Source organism: Salmo salar, chromosome 09 (assembly GCF_965601325.2).
Source record: "Salmo salar chromosome 09, fSalSal1, whole genome shotgun sequence".
Lineage (NCBI taxonomy): Eukaryota > Metazoa > Chordata > Actinopteri > Salmoniformes > Salmonidae > Salmo > Salmo salar.
Window position 1 is genome coordinate 155,811,112 of NC_138299.1, and position 23,779 is coordinate 155,834,890.

The window sequence follows — 23,779 nt, forward strand, 5'->3', positions numbered from 1 at the left end:
GGAGAGAGGGTGAAGGGAGAGGGAAGGAGGGAAGGAGGGAGAGAGGGTGAAGGGAGAGGGAAGGAGGGAAGGAGGGAGAGAGGGTGAAGGGAGAGGGAAGGAGGGAAGGAGGGAAGGAGGGAGAGAGGGTGAAGGGAGAGGGAAGGAGGGAGAGGGAAGGAGGGTGAAGGGAGAGGGAAGGAGGGAGAGAGGGTGAAGGGAGAGGGAAGGAGGGAAGGAGGGAGAGAGGGTGAAGGGAGAGGGAAGGAGGGAGGGGGATGAGAGATTTAGTTAGATATATTATTTATAGATGGTGATTTATTCATCAGTTATAAATCATGTGATTCAAAGTTGTTCCACCTAACATTGTGTAACTAACACTTGAATCTGCTTTTAACAGGTCTCATTCTAAGAAAACATATCAAACTGAATTGTAGCACTGGGAATAGACAAATTAACACACACACACACACACACACACACACACACACACACACACACACACACACACACACACACACACACACACACACACACACACACACACACACACACACACACACACACACACACACACACACACACACACACAGAGAAAACTGAACCAGGAGTTGGAACCGGTTCAGGGAACAGAACAGAAAACCTGAAAAGAATGAATAAAAACAAGTCTTACATTTTCATAGTTAATTAAATCCAATGTGAAATTGAATAACTATAAAATATCAATGAACTAGACCTGAAACACTGAATCCATTATTCTCTCATTAAAAATCTCTCCCCATCTTCTGAATCATGCTCGTAATGTCACATGCCTATACGTCTGAGTGGGAAGGGGGGCAGCTAGTCGACACACGCAAACTGAAAGATGTTCTGCTTGTAGACAGACAGAGGTTTTGTTATAGGCTCTTTGTTGCGTTGTTTGTAATCCGAGGTTTAATTCTGTGAGCCTAATTCACATAATGCATATCATAATAAGATGGCTTGAAGCGTTGGCTAAGGCACCTCCTCCATCCTCTCTCGCTGTGGCATCACCCACCCTATACACTAGTCTGTCCATGTGGCATCACCCACCCTATACACTAGTCTGTCCATGTGGCATCACCCACCCTATACACTAGTCTGTCCATGTGGCATCACCCACCCTATACACTAGTCTGTCCATGTGGCACCACCCACCCTATACACTAGTCTGTCCATGTGGCATCACCCACCCTACACACTAGTCTGTCCATGTGGCACCACCCACCCTATACACTAGTCTGTCCATGTGGCATCACCCACCCTATACACTAGTCTGTCCATGTGGCATCACCCACCCTATACACTAGTCTGTCCATGTGGCATCACCCACCCTATACACTAGTCTGTCCATGTGGCATCACCCACCCTATACACTAGTCTGTCCATGTGGCATCACCCACCCTATACACTAGTCTGTCCATGTGGCATCACCCACCCTATACACTAGTCTGTCCATGTGGCATCACCCACCCTACACACTAGTCTGTCCATGTGCTCCCTAACAAACTGCTCCATCCACACTGACTGGTGAAGTCATTTAATGAGCTACACCTAAAAAACTGTTCATTTTACAAGTTTAAAAAGGAACATGAAGGAATGATATAAAGTGATACTCTTTTTTTTGGTTCGGACCAGTTCAGAGAACTTTATTTTGCTGGTCGGATCAGTAGAACAGAACGAAAACAAATAGTGGTTCTGTTCAGAACTAAACGATTGGAAAATAATAATTTTGGTTCCAACCCCTGCTTTGAACACACACACACAGACACACACACACACACACACACACACACACACACATGCAGCAGTTAGGACTGGACCCTGTAATCTAAACATACCATGTGTGTGTGTGTGTGTGTGTGTGTGTGTGTGTGTGTGTGTGTGTGTGTGTGTGTGTGTGTGTGTGTGTGTGTGTGTGTGTGTGTGTGTGTGTGTGTGTGTGTGTGTGTGTGTATGCACACATGATCCTTCATTGATGTATTAATCTTCTGACAGTGGGCAGACAACTGATCTGGTGTGACTTGAGGGTTAATGTGTCTGGGTTCCTTTGTCAGTTTGTGTGTTACACACAATCTCCTTTAATAGCCTCGAACTCAAACACAGACACAGAGACACTCACCTCAGAGTATTCTCTCCAGCCAAAGTTGTCTCTGCAGTAGTATTTCCACACTGTGTGGCAGTTAGGGGCGGGGTTTGTGTTTGGGGGCGGGGCGGCAGGGCTGGAGGGAGTGGTCAACCGTCTGACGCGGTCAAACTCCAGGTCACATACACGCATGGCACTGAAGTCTAAGGAAAACACACGACCCCTAGGAGAGAAGAGAACACGGTCAGTATCACTGAAGTCTAAGGTAAACACACGACCCCCTAGGAGAGAAGAGAACACGGTCAGTATCACTGAAGTCTAAGGTAAACACACGACCCCTAGGAGAGAAGAGAACACGGTCAGTATCACTGAAGTCTAAGGTAAAACACACGACCCCTAGGAGAGAAGAGAACACGGTCAGTATCACTGAAGTCTAAGGTAAACACACGACTCCTAGGAGAGAAGAGAACACGGTCAGTATCACTGAAGTCTAAGGTAAACACACGACCCCTAGGAGAGAAGAGAACACGGTCAGTATCACTGAAGTCTAAGGTAAACACACGACCCCTAGGAGAGAAGAGAACACGGTCAGTATCACTGAAGTCTAAGGTAAACACACGACCCCTAGGAGAGAAGAGAACACGGTCAGTATCACTGAAGTCTAAGGTAAACACACGACCCCTAGGAGAGAAGAGAACACGGTCAGTATCACTGAAGTCTAAGGTAAACACACGACCCCTAGGAGAGAAGAGAACACGGTCAGTATCACTGACACTAAACCACCAGATACCACACACTGTTCTCTACTGTCATTGGAGTTCTGTGAATGTGCTGTCAACACAAGCCTTATGTAATGATCATAATAATGATATATTACCAGAGAGACAGAGAGAGTAGAGAGAGAGACAGAGAGAGTAGAGAGAGAGACAGAGACAGAGAGAGAGACAGAGAGAGTAGAGAGAGAGACAGAGAGAGTAGAGGTAGAGAGAGAGACAGACAGAGAGAGTAGAGAGAGAGACAGAGAGAGTAGAGAGAGAGAGAGAGACAGAGAGAGTAGAGAGAGAGACAGAGAGAGTAGAGGTAGAGAGAGAGACAGACAGAGAGTAGAGAGAGAGACAGAGAGAGTAGAGAGAGAGAGAGAGAGACAGAGAGAGTAGAGAGAGAGAGACAGAGACAGAGAGAGACAGAGAGAGTAGAATGGGATTTGAGGTTAAAGGTCAGGGGCCTGGACAGGTAGAGACACGCAGGGTTCAGAGGTTAGTGTGTGAGAGGTGTGACAGTGTGTGTGTGTGTGTGTTTTGGTGACTTGTGTGGTATGTGTGGCTTACAAGAGACATTTTCCTTTCACAGCTCAGCTACCTATTTTAGCCTCTAGGTCCACAAAATCTTAATGTTTTAATCCTAAAACAGAGAATCCTAGGAATGAATCTGTCAGAATGAGCGCAAACACACCATCCTATATGTAGCTCCTGCCCACAGACGACACACTACACGTGATTTACTGGATTGTATTGCACTGACTAAGGACAGCTGAGTGAAGTGAACCTCACACACCAATATAGAACTTCATTTACCAAAGAAGTGTCAAGTCATAGTTTCACCCAATTCAAGAAATCAGTCATAGGGTTGTGTGACACACACAGACTATATTACTACACAGTCATTGTCTAATGTCTTCACACAGACACACACACACACACACACACACACACACACACACACACACACACACACACACACACACACACACACACACACACACACACACACACACACACACACACACACACACACACACACAGACACAGATTAACATGAGTGTTGCCGTTAAATAAGAGTCCTGCGGTCTGTGTGATGAACTAAAATAGGCTTCATGGTTCATGCGGGAAACACAATCAACAGCCTGAGACCAAAGTCATGCTATCTATTCATATCATATGGGTCCATTTTAGATTTGGGTTAAAAAAACATTGTTTTGTTCACTTCACAAGAAAAATATTTCATTCGCAAACTATTTTGGTCACAGTCTTTTGGGAAATATATTTTTTTAAATGATTGGACAGTAGGTTATCAGCAACACACCTGATAATACATGACTCATGACAGGTGAGAGAAGCTATCAAGCAAAGGAGGAACAGGTAGAGTAGAGGGAAAGAACAGGTAGAGTAGAGAGAAAGAACAGGTAGAGTAGAGAGAAAGAACAGGTAGAGTAGAGAGAGAAAGAACAGGTAGAGTAGAGAGAGAAAGAACAGGTAGAGTAGAGAGAAAGAACAGGTAGAGTAGAGAGAAAGAACAGGTAGAGTAGAGAGAGAAAGAACAGGTAGAGTAGAGAGAAAGAACAGGTAGAGTAGAGAGAAAGAACAGGTAGAGTAGAGAGAAAGAACAGGTAGAGTAGAGAGAAAGAACAGGTAGAGTAGAGAGAAAGAACAGGTAGAGTAGAGAGAAAGAACAGGTAGAGTAGAGAGAGAAAGAACAGGTAGAGTAGAGAGAAAGAACAGGTAGAGTAGAGAGAAAGAACAGGTAGAGTAGAGAGAAAGAACAGGTAGAGTAGAGAGAAAGAACAGGTAGAGTAGAGAGAAAGAACAGGTAGAGTAGAGAGAAAGAACAGGTAGAGTAGAGAGAAAGAACAGGTAGAGTAGAGAGAAAGAACAGGTAGAGTAGAGAGAAAGAACAGGTAGAGTAGAGAGAAAGAACAGGTAGAGTAGAGAGAGAAAGAACAGGTAGAGTAGAGAGAGAAAGAACAGGTAGAGTAGAGAGAAAGAACAGGTAGAGTAGAGAGAAAGAACAGGTAGAGTAGAGAGAAAGAACAGGTAGAGTAGAGAGAAAGAACAGGTAGAGTAGAGAGAAAGAACAGGTAGAGTAGAGAGAAAGAACAGGTAGAGTAGAGAGAAAGAACAGGTAGAGTAGAGAGAAAGAACAGGTAGAGTAGAGAGAAAGAACAGGTAGAGTAGAGAGAAAGAACAGGTAGAGTAGAGAGAGAAGAACAGGTAGAGTGAGAGAGAAAGAACAGGTAGAGTAGAGAGAAAGAACAGGTAGAGTAGAGAGAAAGAACAGGTAGAGTAGAGAGAAAGAACAGGTAGAGTAGAGAGAAAGAACAGGTAGAGTAGAGAGAAAGAACAGGTAGAGTAGAGAGAAAGAACAGGTAGAGTAGAGAGAAAGAACAGGTAGAGTAGAGAGAGAAAGAACAGGTAGAGTAGAGAGAAAGAACAGGTAGAGTAGAGAGAAAGAACAGGTAGAGTAGAGAGAAAGAACAGGTAGAGTAGAGAGAAAGAACAGGTAGAGTAGAGAGAAAGAACAGGTAGAGTAGAGAGAGAAAGAACAGGTAGAGTAGAGAGAAAGAACAGGTAGAGTAGAGAGAAAGAACAGGTAGAGTAGAGAGAAAGAACAGGTAGAGTAGAGAGAAAGAACAGGTAGAGTAGAGAGAGAAAGAACAGGTAGAGTAGAGAGAAAGAACAGGTAGAGTAGAGAGAAAGAACAGGTAGAGTAGAGAGAAAGAACAGGTAGAGTAGAGAGAAAGAACAGGTAGAGTAGAGAGAAAGAACAGGTAGAGTAGAGAGAAAGAACAGGTAGAGTAGAGAGAAAGAACAGGTAGAGTAGAGAGAAAGAACAGGTAGAGTAGAGAGAAAGAACAGGTAGAGTAGAGAGAAAGAACAGGTAGAGTAGAGAGAAAGAACAGGTAGAGTAGAGAGAGAAAGAACAGGTAGAGTAGAGAGAGAAAGAACAGGTAGAGTAGAGAGAAAGAACAGGTAGAGTAGAGAGAAAGAACAGGTAGAGTAGAGAGAAAGAACAGGTAGAGTAGAGAGAAAGAACAGGTAGAGTAGAGAGAAAGAACAGGTAGAGTAGAGAGAAAGAACAGGTAGAGTAGAGAGAGAAAGAACAGGTAGAGTAGAGAGAAAGAACAGGTAGAGTAGAGAGAAAGAACAGGTAGAGTAGAGAGAAAGAACAGGTAGAGTAGAGAGAAAGAACAGGTAGAGTAGAGAGAAAGAACAGGTAGAGTAGAGAGAAAGAACAGGTAGAGTAGAGAGAAAGAACAGGTAGAGTAGAGAGAAAGAACAGGTAGAGTAGAGAGAAAGAACAGGTAGAGTAGAGAGAAAGAACAGGTAGAGTAGAGAGAAAGAACAGGTAGAGTAGAGAGAAAGAACAGGTAGAGTAGAGAGAAAGAACAGGTAGAGTAGAGAGAAAGAACAGGTAGAGTAGAGAGAAAGAACAGGTAGAGTAGAGAGAAAGAACAGGTAGAGTAGAGAGAGAAAGAACAGGTAGAGTGAGAGAGAAAGAACAGGTAGAGTAGAGAGAAAGAACAGGTAGAGTAGAGAGAAAGAACAGGTAGAGTAGAGAGAAAGAACAGGTAGAGTAGAGAGAAAGAACAGGTAGAGTAGAGAGAAAGAACAGGTAGAGTAGAGAGAAAGAACAGGTAGAGTAGAGAGAAAGAACAGGTAGAGTAGAGAGAAAGAACAGGTAGAGTAGAGAGAAAGAACAGGTAGAGTAGAGAGAAAGAACAGGTAGAGTAGAGAGAAAGAACAGGTAGAGTAGAGAGAAAGAACAGGTAGAGTAGAGAGAAAGAACAGGTAGAGTAGAGAGAGAAAGAACAGGTAGAGTAGAGAGAAAGAACAGGTAGAGTAGAGAGAGAAAGAACAGGTAGAGTAGAGAGAAAGAACAGGTAGAGTAGAGAGAAAGAACAGGTAGAGTAGAGAGAAAGAACAGGTAGAGTAGAGAGAAAGAACAGGTAGAGTAGAGAGAGAAAGAACAGGTAGAGTAGAGAGAAAGAACAGGTAGAGTAGAGAGAGAAAGAACAGGTAGAGTAGAGAGAAAGAACAGGTAGAGTAGAGAGAAAGAACAGGTAGAGTAGAGAGAGAAAGAACAGGTAGAGTAGAGAGAGAAAGAACAGGTAGAGTAGAGAGAGAAAGAACAGGTAGAGTAGAGAGAAAGAACAGGTAGAGTAGAGAGAAAGAACAGGTAGAGTAGAGAGAAAGAACAGGTAGAGTAGAGAGAAAGAACAGGTAGAGTGAGAGAGAAAGAACAGGTAGAGTAGAGAGAAAGAACAGGTAGAGTAGAGAGAAAGAACAGGTAGAGTAGAGAGAAAGAACAGGTAGAGTAGAGAGAAAGAACAGGTAGAGTAGAGAGAAAGAACAGGTAGAGTAGAGAGAAAGAACAGGTAGAGTAGAGAGAAAGAACAGGTAGAGTAGAGAGAAAGAACAGGTAGAGTAGAGAGAAAGAACAGGTAGAGTAGAGAGAGAAGAACAGGTAGAGTAGAGAGAAAGAACAGGTAGAGTAGAGAGAAAGAACAGGTAGAGTAGAGAGAAAGAACAGGTAGAGTAGAGAGAAAGAACAGGTAGAGTAGAGAGAAAGAACAGGTAGAGTAGAGAGAGAAAGAACAGGTAGAGTAGAGAGAAAGAACAGGTAGAGTAGAGAGAAAGAACAGGTAGAGTAGAGAGAAAGAACAGGTAGAGTAGAGAGAAAGAACAGGTAGAGTAGAGAGAGAAAGAACAGGTAGAGTAGAGAGAAAGAACAGGTAGAGTAGAGAGAAAGAACAGGTAGAGTAGAGAGAGAAAGAACAGGTAGAGTAGAGAGAAAGAACAGGTAGAGTAGAGAGAAAGAACAGGTAGAGTAGAGAGAAAGAACAGGTAGAGTAGAGAGAGAAAGAACAGGTAGAGTAGAGAGAAAGAACAGGTAGAGTAGAGAGAAAGAACAGGTAGAGTAGAGAGAAAGAACAGGTAGAGTAGAGAGAAAGAACAGGTAGAGTAGAGAGAAAGAACAGGTAGAGTAGAGAGAGAAAGAACAGGTAGAGTAGAGAGAAAGAACAGGTAGAGTAGAGAGAAAGAACAGGTAGAGTAGAGAGAAAGAACAGGTAGAGTAGAGAGAAAGAACAGGTAGAGTAGAGAGAAAGAACAGGTAGAGTAGAGAGAAAGAACAGGTAGAGTAGAGAGAAAGAACAGGTAGAGTAGAGAGAAAGAACAGGTAGAGTAGAGAGAGAAAGAACAGGTAGAGTAGAGAGAAAGAACAGGTAGAGTAGAGAGAAAGAACAGGTAGAGTAGAGAGAAAGAACAGGTAGAGTAGAGAGAAAGAACAGGTAGAGTAGAGAGAAAGAACAGGTAGAGTAGAGAGAAAGAACAGGTAGAGTAGAGAGAAAGAACAGGTAGAGTAGAGAGAAAGAACAGGTAGAGTAGAGAGAAAGAACAGGTAGAGTAGAGAGAAAGAACAGGTAGAGTAGAGAGAAAGAACAGGTAGAGTAGAGAGAAAGAACAGGTAGAGTAGAGAGAAAGAACAGGTAGAGTAGAGAGAAAGAACAGGTAGAGTAGAGAGAAAGAACAGGTAGAGTAGAGAGAAAGAACAGGTAGAGTAGAGAGAGAAAGAACAGGTAGAGTAGAGAGAAAGAACAGGTAGAGTAGAGAGAAAGAACAGGTAGAGTAGAGAGAAAGAACAGGTAGAGTAGAGAGAGAAAGAACAGGTAGAGTAGAGAGAAAGAACAGGTAGAGTAGAGAGAAAGAACAGGTAGAGTAGAGAGAAAGAACAGGTAGAGTAGAGAGAAAGAACAGGTAGAGTAGAGAGAAAGAACAGGTAGAGTAGAGAGAGAAAGAACAGGTAGAGTAGAGAGAAAGAACAGGTAGAGTAGAGAGAAAGAACAGGTAGAGTAGAGAGAAAGAACAGGTAGAGTAGAGAGAAAGAACAGGTAGAGTAGAGAGAAAGAACAGGTAGAGTAGAGAGAAAGAACAGGTAGAGTAGAGAGAAAGAACAGGTAGAGTAGAGAGAAAGAACAGGTAGAGTAGAGAGAAAGAACAGGTAGAGTAGAGAGAAAGAACAGGTAGAGTAGAGAGAAAGAACAGGTAGAGTAGAGAGAAAGAACAGGTAGAGTAGAGAGAAAGAACAGGTAGAGTAGAGAGAAAGAACAGGTAGAGTAGAGAGAAAGAACAGGTAGAGTAGAGAGAAAGAACAGGTAGAGTAGAGAGAAAGAACAGGTAGAGTAGAGAGAGAAAGAACAGGTAGAGTAGAGAGAAAGAACAGGTAGAGTAGAGAGAAAGAACAGGTAGAGTAGAGAGAAAGAACAGGTAGAGTAGAGAGAGAAAGAACAGGTAGAGTAGAGAGAGAAAGAACAGGTAGAGTAGAGAGAAAGAACAGGTAGAGTAGAGAGAAAGAACAGGTAGAGTAGAGAGAAAGAACAGGTAGAGTAGAGAGAAAGAACAGGTAGAGTAGAGAGAAAGAACAGGTAGAGTAGAGAGAAAGAACAGGTAGAGTAGAGAGAGAAAGAACAGGTAGAGTAGAGAGAAAGAACAGGTAGAGTAGAGAGAAAGAACAGGTAGAGTAGAGAGAAAGAACAGGTAGAGTAGAGAGAAAGAACAGGTAGAGTAGAGAGAAAGAACAGGTAGAGTAGAGAGAAAGAACAGGTAGAGTAGAGAGAAAGAACAGGTAGAGTAGAGAGAAAGAACAGGTAGAGTAGAGAGAAAGAACAGGTAGAGTAGAGAGAAAGAACAGGTAGAGTAGAGAGAAAGAACAGGTAGAGTAGAGAGAAAGAACAGGTAGAGTAGAGAGAAAGAACAGGTAGAGTAGAGAGAAAGAACAGGTAGAGTAGAGAGAGAAAGAACAGGTAGAGTAGAGAGAAAGAACAGGTAGAGTAGAGAGAAAGAACAGGTAGAGTAGAGAGAAAGAACAGGTAGAGTAGAGAGAAAGAACAGGTAGAGTAGAGAGAGAAAGAACAGGTAGAGTAGAGAGAAAGAACAGGTAGAGTAGAGAGAAAGAACAGGTAGAGTAGAGAGAAAGAACAGGTAGAGTAGAGAGAAAGAACAGGTAGAGTAGAGAGAAAGAACAGGTAGAGTAGAGAGAAAGAACAGGTAGAGTAGAGAGAGAAAGAACAGGTAGAGTAGAGAGAAAGAACAGGTAGAGTAGAGAGAGAAAGAACAGGTAGAGTAGAGAGAAAGAACAGGTAGAGTAGAGAGAAAGAACAGGTAGAGTAGAGAGAAAGAACAGGTAGAGTAGAGAGAGAAAGAACAGGTAGAGTAGAGAGAAAGAACAGGTAGAGTAGAGAGAAAGAACAGGTAGAGTAGAGAGAAAGAACAGGTAGAGTAGAGAGAAAGAACAGGTAGAGTAGAGAGAAAGAACAGGTAGAGTAGAGAGAAAGAACAGGTAGAGTAGAGAGAAAGAACAGGTAGAGTAGAGAGAAAGAACAGGTAGAGTAGAGAGAAAGAACAGGTAGAGTAGAGAGAAAGAACAGGTAGAGTAGAGAGAAAGAACAGGTAGAGTAGAGAGAAAGAACAGGTAGAGTAGAGAGAAAGAACAGGTAGAGTAGAGAGAAAGAACAGGTAGAGTAGAGAGAAAGAACAGGTAGAGTAGAGAGAAAGAACAGGTAGAGTAGAGAGAAAGAACAGGTAGAGTAGAGAGAAAGAACAGGTAGAGTAGAGAGAAAGAACAGGTAGAGTAGAGAGAAAGAACAGGTAGAGTAGAGAGAAAGAACAGGTAGAGTAGAGAGAAAGAACAGGTAGAGTAGAGAGAAAGAACAGGTAGAGTAGAGAGAAAGAACAGGTAGAGTAGAGAGAAAGAACAGGTAGAGTAGAGAGAGAAAGAACAGGTAGAGTAGAGAGAAAGAACAGGTAGAGTAGAGAGAAAGAACAGGTAGAGTAGAGAGAAAGAACAGGTAGAGTAGAGAGAAAGAACAGGTAGAGTAGAGAGAAAGAACAGGTAGAGTAGAGAGAAAGAACAGGTAGAGTAGAGAGAAAGAACAGGTAGAGTAGAGAGAAAGAACAGGTAGAGTAGAGAGAAAGAACAGGTAGAGTAGAGAGAAAGAACAGGTAGAGTAGAGAGAAAGAACAGGTAGAGTAGAGAGAAAGAACAGGTAGAGTAGAGAGAAAGAACAGGTAGAGTAGAGAGAAAGAACAGGTAGAGTAGAGAGAAAGAACAGGTAGAGTAGAGAGAAAGAACAGGTAGAGTAGAGAGAAAGAACAGGTAGAGTAGAGAGAAAGAACAGGTAGAGTAGAGAGAAAGAACAGGTAGAGTAGAGAGAAAGAACAGGTAGAGTAGAGAGAAAGAACAGGTAGAGTAGAGAGAAAGAACAGGTAGAGTAGAGAGAAAGAACAGGTAGAGTAGAGAGAAAGAACAGGTAGAGTAGAGAGAAAGAACAGGTAGAGTAGAGAGAAAGAACAGGTAGAGTAGAGAGAAAGAACAGGTAGAGTAGAGAGAAAGAACAGGTAGAGTAGAGAGAGAAAGAACAGGTAGAGTAGAGAGAAAGAACAGGTAGAGTAGAGAGAAAGAACAGGTAGAGTAGAGAGAAAGAACAGGTAGAGTAGAGAGAAAGAACAGGTAGAGTAGAGAGAAAGAACAGGTAGAGTAGAGAGAGAAAGAACAGGTAGAGTAGAGAGAAAGAACAGGTAGAGTAGAGAGAAAGAACAGGTAGAGTAGAGAGAAAGAACAGGTAGAGTAGAGAGAAAGAACAGGTAGAGTAGAGAGAAAAGAACAGGTAGAGTAGAGAGAAAGAACAGGTAGAGTAGAGAGAAAGAACAGGTAGAGTAGAGAGAAAGAACAGGTAGAGTAGAGAGAAAGAACAGGTAGAGTAGAGAGAAAGAACAGGTAGAGTAGAGAGAAAGAACAGGTAGAGTAGAGAGAAAGAACAGGTAGAGTAGAGAGAAAGAACAGGTAGAGTAGAGAGAAAGAACAGGTAGAGTAGAGAGAAAGAACAGGTAGAGTAGAGAGAAAGAACAGGTAGAGTAGAGAGAAAGAACAGGTAGAGTAGAGAGAAAGAACAGGTAGAGTAGAGAGAAAGAACAGGTAGAGTAGAGAGAAAGAACAGGTAGAGTAGAGAGAAAGAACAGGTAGAGTAGAGAGAAAGAACAGGTAGAGTAGAGAGAAAGAACAGGTAGAGTAGAGAGAAAGAACAGGTAGAGTAGAGAGAGAAAGAACAGGTAGAGTAGAGAGAAAGAACAGGTAGAGTAGAGAGAAAGAACAGGTAGAGTAGAGAGAAAGAACAGGTAGAGTAGAGAGAAAGAACAGGTAGAGTAGAGAGAAAGAACAGGTAGAGTAGAGAGAAAGAACAGGTAGAGTAGAGAGAGAAAGAACAGGTAGAGTAGAGAGAAAGAACAGGTAGAGTAGAGAGAAAGAACAGGTAGAGTAGAGAGAAAGAACAGGTAGAGTAGAGAGAAAGAACAGGTAGAGTAGAGAGAAAGAACAGGTAGAGTAGAGAGAAAGAACAGGTAGAGTAGAGAGAAAGAACAGGTAGAGTAGAGAGAGAAGAACAGGTAGAGTAGAGAGAAAGAACAGGTAGAGTAGAGAGAAAGAACAGGTAGAGTAGAGAGGAAAGAACAGGTAGAGTAGAGAGAGAAAGAACAGGTAGAGTAGAGAGAAAGAACAGGTAGAGTAGAGAGAAAGAACAGGTAGAGTAGAGAGAAAGAACAGGTAGAGTAGAGAGAAAGAACAGGTAGAGTAGAGAGAAAGAACAGGTAGAGTAGAGAGAAAGAACAGGTAGAGTAGAGAGAGAAAGAACAGGTAGAGTAGAGAGAAAGAACAGGTAGAGTAGAGAGAAAGAACAGGTAGAGTAGAGAGAAAGAACAGGTAGAGTAGAGAGAAAGAACAGGTAGAGTAGAGAGAAAGAACAGGTAGAGTAGAGAGAGAAAGAACAGGTAGAGTAGAGAGAAAGAACAGGAGAGGGAGAGCGACGGGAACAGGAGAGGGAGAGCGACGGGAACAGGAGAGGGAGAGCGACGGGAACAGGAGAGGGAGAGAGACGGGAACAGGAGAGGGAGAGAGATGGGAACAGGAGAGGGAGAGCGACGGGAACAGGAGAGGGAGAGAGACGGGAACAGGAGAGGGAGAGAGATGGGAACAGGAGAGGGAGAGAGATGGGAACAGGAGAGGGAGAGCGACGGGAACAGGAGAGGGAGAGAGACGGGAACAGGAGACGGAGAGCGACGGGAACAGGAGAGGGAGAGCGACGGGAACAGGAGAGGGAGAGCGACGGGAACAGGAGAGGGAGAGAGACGGGAACAGGAGAGGGAGAGCGACGGGAACAGGAGAGGGAGAGAGACGGGAACAGGAGAGGGAGAGAGACGGGAACAGGAGAGGGAGAGAGATGGGAACAGGAGAGGGAGAGCGACGGGAACAGGAGAGGGAGAGAGACGGGAACAGGAGAGGGAGAGAGATGGGAACAGGAGAGGGGAGAGAGATGGGAACAGGAGAGGGAGAGCGACGGGAACAGGAGAGGGAGAGAGACGGGAACAGGAGACGGAGAGCGACGGGAACAGGAGAGGGAGAGCGACGGGAACAGGAGAGGGAGAGCGACGGGAACAGGAGAGGGAGAGAGACGGGAACAGGAGAGGGAGAGAGACGGGAACAGGAGAGGGAGAGCGACGGGAACAGGAGAGGGAGAGAGACGGGAACAGGAGAGGGAGAGCGATGGGAACAGGAGAGGGAGAGAGATGGGAACAGGAGAGGGAGAGAGACGGGAACAGGAGAGGGAGAGAGATGGGAACAGGAGAGGGAGAGAGATGGGAACAGGAGAGGGAGAGCGACGGGAAAAGGAGAGGTAGAGAGATGGGAACAGGAGAGGGAGAGAGACGGGAACAGGAGAGGGAGAGAGATGGGAACAGGAGAGGTAGAGAGATGGGAACAGGAGAGGGAGAGAGACGGGAACAGGAGAGGGAGAGAGACGGGAACAGGAGAGGGAGAGAGACGGGAACAGGAGAGGGAGAGAGACGGGAACAGGAGAGGGAGAGAGACGGGAACAGGAGAGGTAGAGAGACGGGAACAGGAGAGGGAGAGAGACGGGAACAGGAGAGGGAGAGAGACGGGAACAGGAGAGGGAGAGAGACGGGAACAGGAGAGGGAGAGAGATGGGAACAGGAGAGGGAGAGAGATGGGAACAGGAGAGGGAGAGCGACGGGAACAGGAGAGGGAGAGCGACGGGAACAGGAGAGGGAGAGAGACGGGAACAGGAGAGGGAGAGAGACGGGAACAGGAGAGGGAGAGAGACGGGAACAGGAGAGGGAGAGCGACGGGAACAGGAGAGGGAGAGCGACGGGAACAGGAGAGGGAGAGAGACGGGAACAGGAGAGGGAGAGAGACGGGAACAGGAGAGGGAGAGAGACGGGAACAGGAGAGGGAGAGAGACGGGAACAGGAGAGGTAGAGAGATGGGAACAGGAGAGGGAGAGAGACGGGAACAGGAGAGGGAGAGAGACGGGAACAGGAGAGGGAGAGAGACGGGAACAGGAGAGGGAGAGCGACGGGAACAGGAGAGGGAGAGAGACGGGAACAGGAGAGGGAGAGAGACGGGAACAGGAGAGGGAGAGCGACGGGAACAGGAGAGGTAGAGAGACGGGAACAGGAGAGGGAGAGAGATGGGAACAGGAGAGGGAGAGAGATGGGAACAGGAGAGGGAGAGTGATGGGAACAGGAGAGGTAGAGAGATGGGAACAGGAGAGGTAGAGAGATGGGAACAGGAGAGGGAGAGCGATGGGAACAGGAGAGGTAGAGAGATGGGAACAGGAGAGGGAGAGAGATGGGAACAGGAGAGGTAGAGAGATGGGAACAGGAGAGGTAGAGAGATGGGAACAGGAGAGGTAGAGAGATGGGAACAGGAGAGGGAGAGCGACGGGAACAGGAGAGGTAGAGAGATGGGAACAGGAGAGGGAGAGAGATGGGAACAGGAGAGGTAGAGAGATGGGAACAGGAGAGGGAGAGTGATGGGAACAGGAGAGGTAGAGAGATGGGAACAGGAGAGGGAGAGCGATGGGAACAGCCTGCATTGTCAAAGTAGAGTCTGTTCCGTTCTCACCCTCTGTTCTCTCCTCTTCTCTATTCTGCTCACCCTGTCTTCCCTATTCTCATTCCACCCCTCTTCTCTCTGTTCAGAACTGTCTCTGCCTCCACTGGGGAGAGGACAAGGCCCTCTGGCAGGGCTCTGTGTTTGTGTGTGTCTGTGCGTGGACATCTCTTTGCATTGTTGGGAAGGGCCTGTCAGTAAGCATTTCACTGTTACTCTACTCCTGTTGTTTACAAAGCATGTGACCAATAAAATGAGATTTGTTTTGATTGAACTATACTTGTGGGGACTAGAAGTGCGTTTGCCCATCCGCACAAGGAAAAGGCTATTTCTAGGTGGTCTAGGGTTAGAATTAGGGCGGGTTAGGGGTCAGCTTTATGAGTAGGAGTTAGTGTGAGGTTTTGGGGTTGAGGTTAGGGGACAGAGAAAATAGGATTTTCAATGGGAATCATGTTCATGTGTGTCCCCACAAGGTTAGTAAAACAAGACTGTGTGTGTGTGTGTGTGTGTGTGTGTGTGTGTGTGTGTGTGTGTGTGTGTGTGTGTGTGTGTGTGTGTGTGTGTGTGTGTCATAACCGATTGCCACAAGGCCATATTTTAATGAGGAATGTGTGAACTGTCACATTTACGAGCAGAATGGACCTACAGCCAGCAATAGATCCACCAACTGTCTTTTCCCCAATCACGCTACACTCTCTCACTACACACACAGACAGCCTCCAATTAGAAGGCTCCTCTCATTCCAGACATCACACTACCTTCCACGACAGAGTTCTCCTTCATACAAACACACCTAGGGGAAGCTGCAGCCAACCAAGATGAAAACAATGGGGTTAAAACAAGTTTGTTTCTCGTATGAGAGTCTTCAGTGATCTACCCTCCTCCTACTCCCTCTCTCTCCTCCTCTGTCTCCCTCTCTCCTCCTCTGTCTCTCTCTCTCCTCCTCTGTCTCTCTCTCTCCTCCTCTGTCTCTCTCTCTCCTCCTCTGTCTCCCTCTCTCCCTCCTCTGGCTCCCTCTCTCCTCCTCTGTCTCCCTCTCTCCTCCTCTGTCTCTCTCTCTCCTCCTCTGTCTCCCTCTCTCCTCCTCTGTCTCCCTCTCTCTCCTCCTGTCTCCCTCTCTCCTCCTCTGTCTCTCCTCTCTCCTCCTCTGTCTCCTCTCTCTCCTCCTCTGTCTCCCTCTCTCTCCTCCTCTGTCTCCCTCTCTCCTCCTCTGTCTCTCTCTCTCCTCTGTCTCCCTCTCTCTCCTCCTCTGTCTCCCTCTCTCCTCCTCTGTCTCCTCTCTCTCCTCCTCTGTCTCCCTCTCTTCTCCTCTGTCTCCCTCTCGTCCTCCTCTGTCTCTCTCTCTCCTCCTCTGTCTCTCTCTCTCCTCCTCTGTCTCTCTCTCTCCTCCTCCCCCCCTCCTCTCTCTCCTCTCTCCTCCTCTGTCTCCCTCTCTCCTCCTCTGTCTCTCTCTCTCCTCTCGTCCTCTGTCTCCTCTCTCTCCTCCTCCCCCCCTCTCTCTCCTCCTCTGTCTCTCTCTCTCCTTCTCTGTCTCCCTCTCTCCTCCTCTGTCTCCCTCTCTCCTCCTCTGTCTCTCTCTCTCCTCCTTCCCCCCCTCTGTCTCTCTCTCTCCTCCTCTGTCTCTCTCTCTCCTTCTCTGTCTCCCTCCCAGTCTTCCCCCCCTCTCTACTCCTCTGTCTCCCTCCAGTCTCCCCCCTCTACTCCTGTCTCCCTCCAGTCTCCCCCCCCCTCCGTCTCCCTCTCTACTCCTCTGTCTCCCTCCAGTCTTCCCCCCTCTCTCTCTCCTCCTCTGTCTCCCTCTCTCTCCCTCCTCTGTCTCCCTCCAGTCTGTCTCCCTCTCTCTCTCTCTCTCTCTCTCTCCTCCTCTGTCTCCCTCCAGTCTTTCCCTCTCTCTCCTCCTCTGTCTCTCTCTCTTCTCCTCTGTCTCCCTCCAGTCTTTCCCCTTCTCTCTCCTCCTCTGTCTCCCTCCAGTATTCCCCCCTCTCTCCTCCTCGGTCTCTCTCTCTCCTCCTCTGTCTCTCTCTCTCTCTCCTCTGTCTCCCTCCAGTCTGTCTCCCTCTCTCTCCTCCTTTGTCTCTCTCTCTCTCCTCCTCTGTCTCTCTCTCTCCTCCTCTGTCTCTCTCTCTCCTCCTCTGTCTCTCTCTCTCCTCCTCTGTCTCTCTCTCTCCTCCTCTGTCTCTCTCTCTCCTCCTCTGTCTCCCTCCAGTCTGTCTCCCTCTCTCTCCTCATCTGTCTCTCTCTCTCCTCCTCTGTCTCCCTCTAGTCTTTCCCCTCCTCTTTCTCTCCAGGCCAGGTAAGTAGCTTCAAAATGAAATTCTGCTGGTTAAATTAAGTGCACAGCATGAGTCTGGGAGTTCATTAAGAGAGCCAATCAAATGCCAGACACAGTACAAAGACACACCCCTTTTTGGGAGAGACTCGAAGCCTGGATTAAAATGTGGTCTTTCCAGGGGTGCAAACACACACCCTTACTGAACAGTCACACACACACACACACACACACACACACACACACACACACACACACACACACACACACACACACACACAGGGTGTTTCTGACTTCCTCATATATGAGAGTAAAGAGTTGTCCTGTTCTGGTTCAGTTTCACAGCTTCAGAAGCAACAAAATATAACCCTCTTCAGTTCCCTTCATCACAGAGTTTATAATCTTCCTAAAAACAAAAGCCTTCTTCTGCCGTGCTTAATGTTCTGCATGAGGACAGGCTATTCTGTCTACACACACACACACACACACACTCACAGGGAGACAATGATGAGAGGTAGAATTTGAGAGGGAGGGATGGGGGGACAGGTTGATGATAGGGGGAGAGAAAAAGAGATGCCAGAGGGATAGGGAGGAAATAGCTTCAGAATAGGTGTACGGAAGCCTGCAAGCACGAACACTCACGGCCACACACAGACAGACGGTCTGTGTCTCTCTCTCTCTGACAGACAGACAGACAGACAGACAGACAGACAGACAGACAGACAGATAGACGGTCTGTGTCTCTCTCTCTCTGACAGACAGACAGACGGTCTGTGTCTCTCTCTCTGACAGACAGACAGACAGACAGACAGACAGACGGTCTGTGTCTCTCTCTCTCTCTCTCTCTCTCTCTCTGACAGACAGACAGACAGACAGACAGACAGACAGACAGACAGACAGACAGACGGTCTGTGTCTCTCTCTCTCTGACAGACAGACGGTCTGTGTCTCTCTCTAACAGACAGACAGACAGACAGTCTGTGTCTCTCTCTCTTCTGACAGACAGACAGACAGACAGACAGACAGACAGACAGACAGACAGAAAGGTAGAGGTTGAGTGGTGAAAGGCAGGGCGACCCAGACCTCACCCCAGTGAATCATTTCATAAGCGGTCTGACACGTTATCTCCTCACACACACACGGAAACACACTCACGCAAGGAAACATTCACACGCAAGGAAACATTCACACGCAAGGAAACATTCACATACACACGCAAGGAAACATTCACACGCAAGGAAACATTCACACGCAAGGAAACATCAACATACACACACAAGGAAACATTCACATACACACGCAAGGAAACATTCACATACACACGCAAGGAAACATTCACATACACACGCAAGGAAACATTCACATGCAAGGAAACATTCACAAACAATTACAAACACAGGTAACACACACACAAGATAAGCTACACATTGTCTGATAAATTATATTTTCTGACAAACAATGGCACAAAGACACGACACACACACTGGCAGTTGTCCAAATAGACAGAAGCAATGAGGAGAGAGAGAGAGAGAGAGAGAGAGAGAGAGAGAGAGAGAGAGAGAGAGAGAGAGAGAGAGAGAGAGAGAGAGAGAGAGAGAGAGAGAGAGAGAGAGAGAGAGAGAGAGAGAGAGAGAAGCAATCACACACCCCTTGGTGTCGGGTCACTCTGTCCTTGGTGCTCAGTGACTGTGTCAGTTAATGACGTGTGAAGCTTTTACCGCCCGTCCAACAAAAAAAAGGCTCTCTCTCTCTCTCTCTCCACACACACACACACACACACACACACACACACACACACACACACACACACACACACACACACACACACACACACATTACATATTCCTGTCATGGGGATAGGGGTGAGTGTATGTAAACAGTGAGAGTAGTCTGTTCCTCTCTCTATGTAACTGTTGCTGGCCAGAGGGATCCTGAGAGAAGAGGATTCGTGTTATTTCCTAGGTGTCATATGGATGGGATTAATCTAGTCTCCTACACACACACACACACGGAATTATTAACGTTCTCTCCCATGTTCACAATCTCACACATGCATGCCATCTCTCAAACCAGCCAGGTCAGCAGCAATACAGGTCAGTATTCGACATCCATCCATGTCTGAGGCCGTTGGCCGATGACGCGGAAAACCGGCCACTCACACTTTCCCTAACACACACACAGCAACGGCTGCCAAATAAGTCTGTTGCCATGTCGACGGCCAGGCTTGTTTTGTCCTGCTCTTCAGATAACAGCTGTTATCAACTGTATTCAGCAGTTACAGTACAGCTAAATGTACATCTGGCTTTACTTGCTTATATGTGAATTCAAATTCAGAGCATGTCGAGAGCGTGTTGGGGGCCGTTGTTTGAAATTCTCCCAGAGAATTTGATGGTCTAACACTTCCCAAAAGAAAGCCATAAAGAAGAAAACAAATACCCTTTAGAAGAGAGGTGTAAACTAAATGGGAAAGTATTTTAAACTTAAATAAAAGTCCTACGGTCTATCCTAATACCGATAGTTACCATGGCTACTTTGGTTTTCTGAGCGAATGTAAGAAGAGGTCTCTTAACATGTATTTACTACTCTGATACACAGTAACTATACAGGTTATTACACTGGTAGTTACTGCATTATTCTGGAATGGTTGTTTATCAATGGGTTTAAGACACTGCATCTCAGTGCTAGAGGCCTCACTGCAGTACCTGGTTCAAATCCAGGCTTCATCACATCCGGCCGTGATTGGGAGTCCCATAGTGTCAACTGGCCCAGCGTCGTCCGGGTTTGGCCGGTGTAGGCCGTCATTGTGAATAAGAATTTGTTCTTTAACTGACTTGCCTAGTTAAATAAAGGTTAAATAAAAAAAGAATAATGTTTGTGAATCTGACACTATACTAAGTTACTATCAGGAAAGCCTAATACTGCAAGGCCTATATGAGAGTGTTGCATATTCAATAGAAGCTTGGCTGCGTTTGGTTCTCACAGACAGGGGCGTATCCTGTGGGTGGGAAGGTATGCATCGTTTCAGTTTAAAACTTCAAATCAACAACACGCACACGCAGTCACACACATGTGTGTGGTGTGGTGAAATAGCTAACCATGTCATTGTGTGAATGTGCAGTGTATAGCTTGAACCAGAGCACGCTTTGTATGCCTGTTTGCTATCGCTTGCCAAGTGCTTGTGTGTGTGTGTGTGAGAGAGAGAGAGAGAGAGAGAGAGAGAGAGAGAGAGAGAGAGAGAGAGAGACAGCTAGTGCCTGTGACCGCATCAGGCAGCAGTAGGTCATGCAAGTTCCTAGCTCTAAGCTGCCATGGGTACAGCACTTCCTGGTTTCAGCGGTTTCAACCAATGAGAAGGGGCAGAAAAAGCAGACTCACTCTATTGCAGGAATTAAAAGTGCAATAACAAATGATAAGCGAAGAAGAACCTAGATACGGGAAGTCAGAGAACCAAAACGACTCAGTCAGTTAAACATTACAACACACACACACACACACACACATATCAAACAGCAGACCTATGTAGCCAAATTGGATCTATTATGCTATCTATTCCTGTTTTTGTATGTTCTTATATATAAAAGAATTAACCAATGATATCTGGCCACACCCAGGCCATGATTACAGACACCTGTGTATGTTCTATGACACGTTATAAACCAGTTACCTGATGAAGACAGCTTGCCTGTCCAAACATTGGTTATTAGGTTATTAAATGATTGCGTCTAAGCTCCTAGGGGAGTGCCTCTCCTTTTCTATAGCAAACAGCATAGCTCTCTCATGTCACAGCACTCCTGTCTTAAAACTGTAAATACAATCTCAGCCCTATTCGGCTACTTTTACACAGAACGTAGAACAAAATAACAGCACTTACTGAAATTTCAGCCTGACTTGCTCATTGTCCGGATTGCAGTAAAGCCTCTCCAACTGTTCCTGCGAATCATCCGCCACGCTTTGCCAGCTTTGAGTATCACTCCTGCGGATCTGCCAGTGGTAGGGCAGCACAGTATGGTGGTAAGCGCAGTCACTCCCGTACACACACAACCCCTGCAGGAAATCCACGCAGATCGAAACTGCGTCGGCTTGGTGTGTGTGATACTGGAGCTGGGTTAGCAGCTCAAAAACTAGATCCAGGGAGGCCTCTTCGCTTTTATCCTGAAATATCTCGCCTTTGTCGGCCTGAAGACTGGGGGTGTTCGTACTGTCTTTGATGGTCAGACAATCTGGCCCCCGCAAGGCTTTAGAGGCGAAGAGGTCACTCATCGTGTTGCCCCCCTGGCTTGGAGGGGATACTAGAGGGGTATCTGGTGTGGGGGTTGCCGCCCCCACCTCGCGCGCCCGGGGGACACGTTTGAGCTGGAATCTGCGTTCGTTGGGGTCTATTGTCACGCGCTGGAGATCTACAGGTACCTTGGTTACCCCCCTCTCTGTCTCCTCCAACTCTGCGGCGGTGTCCGCCATTTCTGTGTCAGTGTCGCCGGTAATCATAGCCGTTACACCGGTAGCTCCCGAATCTTTCAGACACACAGGCCCACCAATCCGTGCCTGTTTGACCACCGCCGCAGTGCACAGGTTCCCCGCTGTCCTTGTCGGAGGGTTCCGGGGAACAAACACCCCGTCTCCGGTAACAAGTGCATCCGTACTCAGTAATGTGGTCAGGATTGGGTCCTGAAGCGCACGGAGGCATTTTGAGTCCAGTTTCCTCTGTCCTTTCTTTTTTTTTAAATAGGGCTTCACTAACGGGATTTTGTCGGTAAGTCTAATCGAGTGTTCCGTGAATTCCCGGTCCCCCATACTCATATCCAAAGCGAGTCCCGTTCCACCGTCCAGGACCTTATCGGTTGAGGCTGTCGGTTTCTGCAGGCTATGCAAAGTTGTATCCATGGTGGCCAGGGGCACTCCTAAAACCCAACAGTCCTGAGAGGCGGAAAGAAATGAGAGAGAGAGAGAGAGAGAGAGAGAGAGAAATAACACTCGTAAAATGTATGCCTCATAGGTTTCGAAAGTCCTGGGCATGTGTGTGTCATTAGATAACAAACTTGTTAGTCAGCCGGTTCAGAGTCAATAACCACTGCGTTTCATTGGGTGATAAACAATAACCGTAATATTTTAAACCAATCGTTTATTTTCCTCGGTAATGTTAAAATGATACAACTAGTGAGACGGGAAGTATCCTGCTTACCATGGCATTCTAGAATCTAGAATGGAAACTGTGTGGGGGGGGGAAAGTCTCCCAAATTTAGAAACACTATTACTTTCAGTCAACGACGAGCGTCATGATGCATCTAAACTGCGTAGGCTATAAGCCTACAGCGCGAAACAACCCGTGTCCAACCGTAACGTTCTCGATCAGCGGAAGCGGATAAACGGGCTCTAACGTATACGTGCAAATTACAAATCGCTGCTCGAGCAAGTTTGCACGTAGGCCTATGGTCTCAGTTAAAGCGATCCACAGACACGCACGGATGGGACAGGGGACTGCGGCGAACCGCACAAAGACTCGACCCAGCCACTGCATTCAATGGTTGTAACGATCACCAAAAGGCCTTCATCCTCTATATAAATACCTATAGGTCTGAGCCTAGTCAACGGTTAGAATAACAACGTGTTATAACGCATAGATTCCGCATACAAATTAGGTTTATGCGCAAAAACCCGCATTTCAGCAGATTTTATCCAAGAAAACACGGTGGGTGTTTGACATCAAATACATTGCTGTGCAACGTAGCACACTGCTATATAATTTATAAATTGTTAAAAAATTCCCTTCCAGGAGTCATGTAGATCTGGTGCGCTGCGCAAAAGGACTGCAATATAGTCGATCTCCAACAAACATACTGCATAGGTGCCCCGGCTGGCTAGGTGATTTATTATAGCGTTGCTTTCACCGAGCCCGTTTACAATACAAAGCGTCCAAACACACACATCCTATTCCTACCTGTGTAAAATCCGTTCTATCCCTTCCGTGCAATTGTCTTCTAAGCCACTTAATCCCTGTCCGGTCATGAATGTATAGATATGCCGTCCTAGGTGTTCTGCGTTTGGCCTGCTGGTACGGTACTGAGGCAATGCGTGACAAAGCGGCTGTTTGTCGTTCTCCACTGGGCTCAGTTCCGCCAACTCCCGTTGTGGATAGAGGCAGCTGTTGCAGGGAACGCTCAGTCCTCTCAGCCACTCACGGCGCTTCTCACGGCGCTTCTCACCCCGGTCGAGGGGCGGGACTTGGCATCAATGGAGAAGAGAGAGAGGAGGAGAAAACGAAACGGGTGTGTCATAGCAGGAGGTAAAGCAGAACGCTGTGCTGTGTTCTTCAACGCCTGATCAGTAGCAGTAGGCGTTCTAAGTGTGTTTACAGTGAGGTAGGTGGTCTCACCCCTCCTGTCCTTGTTTTTACCAGAAATGAGCTTCTACTCATACTGATTGAGTAACGGGGACGGTTTCTGCTTGTTTGCATATTCAAACAGCTTTTCCAGTATGCCTACAGGGGTGAGAGGATTATGGTAAAACAAACACATGCAGAAAGTAGGCTTATGACAGTCACAGTTGTCATACCCATAGGGCATTTGTCAGGTTGAAAAAAAATCTAACATGTTCATTCATATTTTTGTTTGTCTGTGATACTATTAACCATCTATCAATTTTATGAAGTTGGCTTTAGCTATCCCAATTAGGTTCTCAGTCCCCCAACCTCAC

General features: G+C 46.2%; 2 protein-coding genes across 3 annotated transcripts in view; both read right to left on the reverse strand.

Moving 5' to 3' along the window:
- The window catches only part of tiparp (TCDD-inducible poly(ADP-ribose) polymerase), a 37,435-nt gene extending 14,146 nt beyond the window's left edge, over nucleotides 1-23,289 (reverse strand). The window contains exons 1-3 of one of the 2 annotated variants that reach the window (XM_082956469.1): nucleotides 23,025-23,289; nucleotides 20,961-22,003; nucleotides 2,120-2,306 (exon numbers count right to left, since the gene is read on the reverse strand). In XM_082956469.1, the coding sequence (XP_082812595.1) occupies nucleotides 2,120-2,306; nucleotides 20,961-21,970 (1,197 nt within the window). In that variant the 5' untranslated portion in view covers nucleotides 21,971-22,003; nucleotides 23,025-23,289. Of the gene's footprint in view, nucleotides 1-2,119; nucleotides 2,307-20,960; nucleotides 22,004-22,268; nucleotides 22,451-23,024 lie in introns of those variants that run through there. The other variant, XM_082956468.1, reaches the window with a different exon arrangement.
- Nucleotides 3,301-15,604, reverse strand: LOC145858103 (uncharacterized). The gene is made up of 4 exons (XM_082956543.1): nucleotides 15,580-15,604; nucleotides 12,368-14,828; nucleotides 11,832-12,277; nucleotides 3,301-3,308 (listed from the first exon to the last, which is right to left on the reverse strand). The coding sequence occupies exons 1-4, from the start codon at nucleotides 15,602-15,604 to the stop codon at nucleotides 3,301-3,303; spliced, it is 2,940 nt and encodes a 979-aa protein (XP_082812669.1).
- Nucleotides 23,290-23,779: the final 490 nt, after the last annotated feature.

Bases quoted from the DNA above. Each gene is read 5' to 3' on its own strand.
- LOC145858103 (XM_082956543.1), bottom strand. From the start codon at position 15,604: ATGAAGGAGAACTCTGTCGTGGAAG. The intron at 14,829-15,579 runs GTAGTGTGATGT...ACAGAGGGTGAG, and splicing joins GGAGAACTCTGTCGTGGAAG to AACGGAACAGACTCTACTTT. The intron at 12,278-12,367 runs CTGTTCTTTCCT...TCTCTACTCTAC, and splicing joins TCTTTCTCTCTCTACTCTAC to CTGTTCTTTCTCTCTACTCT.